This window comes from Zalophus californianus, chromosome 2 (genome assembly GCF_009762305.2).
Source record: "Zalophus californianus isolate mZalCal1 chromosome 2, mZalCal1.pri.v2, whole genome shotgun sequence".
NCBI classification, from domain to species: domain Eukaryota; kingdom Metazoa; phylum Chordata; class Mammalia; order Carnivora; family Otariidae; genus Zalophus; species Zalophus californianus.
In genome coordinates, this window is record NC_045596.1 from 149,193,203 (window position 1) to 149,199,371 (window position 6,169).

At 35.4% G+C, this 6,169-nt stretch overlaps 1 protein-coding gene across 1 annotated transcript; it reads left to right on the top strand.

The window, feature by feature from the left end:
- Positions 1-4,736: 4,736 nt before the first annotated feature.
- Positions 4,737-5,515, top strand: LOC118356752 (guanine nucleotide-binding protein G(I)/G(S)/G(O) subunit gamma-10-like; the record flags this gene model as incomplete). Its single annotated transcript, XM_035726353.1, has 1 exon — positions 4,737-5,515. A coding segment is annotated over one exon (228 nt), but the record flags the coding sequence as incomplete, so codon positions are not given.
- Positions 5,516-6,169: the final 654 nt, after the last annotated feature.

The window sequence follows — 6,169 nt, forward strand, 5'->3', positions numbered from 1 at the left end:
TTTTTTCCATGACGCTTTGGTGTCTTTCTTTTCTATCATCTTATCTTCTAGCTCACTAATTCATTCTTTCGCCTCGTTTACCCTGGCAGTCAGAGTATCCCATTTATACTTCATTTCATTCATAGCATTTTTAAATTCGGCCTGATTAGATCTCATTTCTGCCCTTAGAGATTCTATATTGTTGTTAATATTTTTCTCAAGCCTAGATATCGACTTCATAATTGTGACTCCGAAGTCTGTTTCTGACATCTTGGTTATATCCATATCTAATAGTTCTGTGGCAGAGGCCACAGTCTCTGATTCTTTTCTTTGTTGGGGTTCCTCCTCTTAGTCATTCTGTTGAGGGGTGGTTGAGGGAATGTACGGAGTCCAAAGTATTAACCACAACCCAAGCAATTTGTACCTGTTTTATAGGGACATTAGGGTTGTCGTCCTCTTGTTCTTCCAGCCTGTCTTCTAGGGGAGGGGCCTGCTATGCTGTTACTCAGGCAACTTTGTTTGAGCAAAGTTGCCCTGCCCCCTGCAGGGGCAGGGCATGGGCTCAGTGAAAACTGGTTTTGGGGGGCTTTTGTTCTCTGGCGGCTTTCCCTGGTGGCTTTCTGTGTCTCCTCAGAGATTCAGAGCAGAAGTGACCACATCCAAACTTCTGTCTCAGAACAGAGAGTTCGCAGTCTGCTCTTCACTGACCTCTCCAGGCCTCATGGTCTCCGTTTCTGTCTGTGCTGCTAAAAACCGCAGTCTCCTGGGTTGTGTGCCCTACAGCAGCACTCCCAGCTGTCGCTCCCAGGACCGGGCACATCTCTGCCCTTTGTGCTTTTAAAACCACAAGCCACCCCCGGTTCACACCGTGCACCCATAGCTTCAGGTTTCTGTCTGGGGGACTGCCCTAAAGTCCTTTCCCCATGGCTACTGGTCTGTGAGTCTGTGCCCGGTGCCCAGCATGGGAGGAGTTTGCACTCAGGTATTATCTCACCTTCCTGGCACAAGTTCATGTTGGATCCCTTCCCCTTCTGTTTATCTTCCAATATCTGCCTGCAGAATGGCAGCTCCCCACTTCATACCTCGAGACTAACCCATGGAGATATTCTGTTTGTAGAGATCCAGAAATATCTTCTTACATCTCAGGCTGATTTTGTGGGTGTTCAGAATGGTCCGGTAGATATCCAGCTCAGTTCAGGGGACCAGTTGAAATAGGGCCCCGTACTCCTCCACCATCTTTTTTCTGATCCCTCCAGTATTTTTCTTGAGTACTGCTGCTAGAGTATAGTTATTCTTCATCTGGAAACCTCTGAATTAAAGAGGAGACTTATCTTCATTCTACACAATAAACATAGTGGTCCAAAATGGAAAAAAAAAATTAAAGAAGGAAGGCACATAACAATCACTAGTCCATGGTGATTCTGAAATCAATCAGACACATATTGCCAGTTCTTTAAATAAAGCTTAAAACTACTTTCTATGAGTTGTTCAGCATGGCTCTTGTCTCTCTCTCTTTTGGGGCCTGGGGTCCCCTTTCTGAGTCATTCTTACTTTTCCATAAAACATAGGCCATATTTTCAGGACTATAGATTTTCCAGCCTGTCTCTGACCATGGAAGTTTAGGCATCAAATTGCCTCTTTAAATTGTGGACTCATTCTGTGCTTCTCAGTACAAGCTGGTATATATTCCTTAAACAAAATTATGAGTTTTTTTATGAGTCAATTTATAATCTGTTGCATTAAACAAAAGGAATACTCACTAATCTCCTGGGTTTATGGTATGACTGCCTTGAGGCCTAAATCAGTTCTTATATCAGAGAAGTAGAAAAAGATTTCACTTATATATGGGTGGAGGGTCAAAGAATTTGCAAACATATTTAATACCTCAGTATCATATAAGTTTAATTTTGATTTTAAATATTTTTTGCAAACTTAATTCAGTTTGTAAGTATCAAATATTCTAAGTTGACTCGGGTTAAGGAGTAAATAAAATATTATTTCTTTTAAGAGTTAGATTGAGTGAAGTCATTTCTAGATTGTGAGTCCCAATTTCTTTTCAACTTACATCATTCATATTTTAAGACACCAGGTTTAATGTAAATGAAATAAGAAAATATATGTGAGATACATAAATCGGAAAGTTTTACAGAGTTAAAGTACAGAATTATCATCATTACCGGGAAGAAGCTTTCTTCCTTAGTTGGTTATAATTTCATACTGAATTGGTATGCTATCCCATTAAAAAAAAATTGCTTTTCCTTAAAAATGAGAAATAATTATTTTTCCTTTTGAGAAATGTATATTTTAAGGTCACTGTAATGAGAAGGTTTGCTTTTCCATGAATTTTCTTTTAGTCTTTCTGCTTACCAAGTTTCCTACATCTAAAGTGCAAAATGTAAATGTTATCTAGCACACTCTGCATCTATATTATAATCATTACATTAATTTTACTTGAGTTCTTGGTAAAACAACATTATGAAAATATGAAATTTATATATGGCTATAGTTTTCATTAATTCTATTTAATGTATTTAATGATGTGTCTATTTTAAAAAATAGTAAATCTGCATTAGTACATGACTGTCAAATTATAAAGTCCAAAAATAATACTATTGAAATGACTCAACTATTCAAATTTCATAGAAATTACATGGTCATTGCCTTCATTCTCATGGGCAATAGTCTAGGAAATAAAATTAAAAGAAGCATTGTGGGGGCGCCTGGGTGGCTCAGTCAATTAAGCAACAGACTCTTGATTTTGGCTCAGTTTATGCTCTCAAGGTCATGAGAATGAGCCCTGGGTCAGTGTCCTGGCTCACCCTGAGTCTGCTTGAGATTCTCTTACTCTCCCTCTCAAATAAATAAGTAAAATCCTTAAACAAATAAAAGAAAATAAAAGAAGCATTGTGTTTATGTAAATTAGCCATATATTTATTTTACATTGAGATATAAAATACCTAACCAATAAAAATAAATCTCTTTTCTTTCTTCTTTAACCAAAAAGCATAAAGAAAAGTTAGTCAATACTATGGCTGAAAGTGAAGCGATCTGTTGCCTTTTTTTTTAAGTTAGTTTTTTAGCATGCTTAAGCAACTTTAGCTATTTTCCACTTTCCTTCACACTCATTCTACCATTTCCAGTGATCTTTTGCCTTTGATCAACATCCAGTAGCATGAAACCTTTCCAGCAAAGCTTATTCAAGTGTGTTTCACGTTAATGATCTTGGTCTGCTGGAAAACCAATTACACATTTTTCTATTTTAGCTCTGCTCTGTAATGGATAATGTTTGCATTAAAGATGTGTCAGCAGTGGTTTGCTGCCAGTACAGGAGCATACATAACTGATATTACTTTCAGAAAAAATCGCCCAACCAAGATGTTATACAATAAACTCTTGAAATAAATCAAGATAGTGAAATTATTTGTCATTATTTTCTTTACTTAATAAACCATATTTACTTATGCTCTAATATCTCAAATGACAGACCACTTATGCTATTTCAAAAAAGTAGGTTAATAAATATATATCCAATGTCTTTCTTGGGAAAAATCAGGCAAGATTATGAAAAAGCAATTCAACAATAGTTTATTAAATGCTTAATATATTCAAGGGACTGTGTTAAAAACTTAAATTTTATTATATTATTTATGCAAAAAGATAATATTTATAGACTTAGGTAAGTATGTATCTATATATATTTTTTGAGTTATACATAGATACTAATAATAGTTACCGCTATAGGAAAACAGTTGAAAATCAGGAGAGGAAAGATTACGTATTTGTCTTTGTATACACTTTCCATTTTTGCCATATGCTTATTTTGCTTTATTGTTTAAAAACATATTTTAAAAATAGAAAATATTCAAACCCAAGCCAGTTGACCTATATTAAGTTAGCTTATCAGTGTGCTGCTATCATCATTAAAAAATAGCTAAATGATTTTAGGGAATTAGCATTTAGAATCATTAAAGCACAGAAATAGTAACTGGCTAAACAAACTGCACAGGCCAAAGTATTTGGTGCATCACTCACGTTTATCCTATTGAGGAATTCTATATAAATGCCTCTTGTTTATCAACTGCATCAATTTAAAATAAAAAGATATGTAAATTAAAAATAAGATATTTTAAGTACATATGTAGAAAAATTAGACATTAGACTAATTACTAATTTTTCAAACTATTTACAATGCATTTGGTTGACTAACCATTAACATTTAATGAATTCTTGCTCTGAACCGGGCTTTATGCAAAGTGTCCTCACGACACACATAATGTATTTTATAAACAAGATATACGAGATTTAGAGAAGTTCAGCAACTTTTCTAGGTACTACAGCTCTTAAATAATAGAACTGGACTCCTATTCCTTTATATTCTAAGCTCTTAAAATCGAGTTTATACTCCTAATTTCAAAAATGTGCATTTTGTTTTTTTTGTTTCTGTTTTTGCTTTTCTGTAACATATAGAGCATTTGCATGATTGATTTGAGTTGATAACAATGGCCTTTGTATTGAGGTATGCTGTATATGGGTTAAGGTAGGTGGTAAAAGGCAAATATCACCACATATCTCAGGAGACGAACCATGAGAGACTATGGACTCTGAGAAACAAACTGAGGGTTCTAGAGGGGAGGTGGGGGGGATGGGTTAGCCTGGTGATGGGTATTAAGGAGGGAATATATTGAATGGAGCACTGGGTGTTATATGCAAACAATGAATCATGGAACACTACGTCAAAAACTAATGATGTATGGCCTTCGGAGCCCAGCGCCGCCGCCTTGTCTTCCGGGGCCAGCGTGAACGCCCTGCAGCGCCTGGTGGAGCAGCTCAAGCTGGAGGCCGGCTTGGAGAGGATCAAGGTCTCGCAGGCAGCTGCAGAGCTTCAACAGTACTGCATGCAGAATGCCTGCAAGGATGCCTTGCTGGTAGGTGTTCCAGCTGGAAGCAACCCCTTCCGGGAGCCGAGATCCTGTGCTTTATTCTAAAGGCTGTAAGGAAGAAGTTCACTGAGGAATGCTTTTAAGCGCAAAGTGATGAATAACTAACTGCCTCCAAGTCTCAAGAAAACACTTTTCTCCAGACAAATGACTCTTAGATATTTCAGACCTTTCCTTGGCCTGGTCCTATAGCCAAAATTCTATAGAAATTGATGAGTTTCTACTCAGATAAGGAAACTGGGTGAGGGCGAAGACTTTAGATAATAATGGTCAGACTCTTTTGGTAAAGTGCTTTTGTATTAAACAAAAATGTTACCACCAAATACACCTCTTTCATAAGTGAATTACTGGTGTTTCTATAGCTGGAATATTATGTTTGTTGTATTTACTGGATGTTTACATTTTGGGAAGGCAAACATTTTTGTTTGTTAAAAAATTGAATATTTGTAATTTGTTGCTCCTAAGATTTTTATACCATAACAAAACTGTTCTTTTCTCCTGAATTTACAGTTTCTAAATGAAGACAAGCAAGTGTAAAACTGGGGGAAGAATAGGCTTTATTAGTCAAATGATGTCTTGATTTTCCTAATGAGAAGATTGCTTTATTTTTAACACTAAACATGGGAGCTGTTTCTTAGCAAACTTGTTTGGAAAGATTCATGTTGTGTTGTGTATTAGATTGCCCCATCTTGTGTATGAGCAGATTTGGTCTTTGTCTTCTTAAGTTCCTCTACTTTATAGTTGTGGTTGTACTTAAAAAACAAAAAACAAAAAAACACACCATTATCTCATGTCTTTAAAAAAATGTTTAAATGTGTTACTCAGAACATTACAAATGATTAAAAACAATGTGAAAATATTACAACCTAAATAAATTCTTAATGTCAAAAAAAAAAACTAATGATATATGGTGGTTAACATAACATAATAAAATTAAATAAATAAATAAATAAATAGCTGGAAGACTAAAAAAAAGAGTTGAGATTATAATTCACTAGCATATAAATCTTTTCTCAAATAGGTTTTCTCTTTCTTCGGAGAAGCTGAAGAAAGCATTCAGAACACTTTATAATTCTTGGTACATATATAAATGTTTAGAGTCTCCCCTGAGAATACTGTTTTAAGTCAGAATACTTCCATGTATCTCCAGTTTAACAAAAGAATTTAAAATATATGCCATTACTCCTTTCATCTTAGTTTCCTTTTTTTACTGTAACTTCTCTATTCATCATAATCATAGTTAATATAAACAT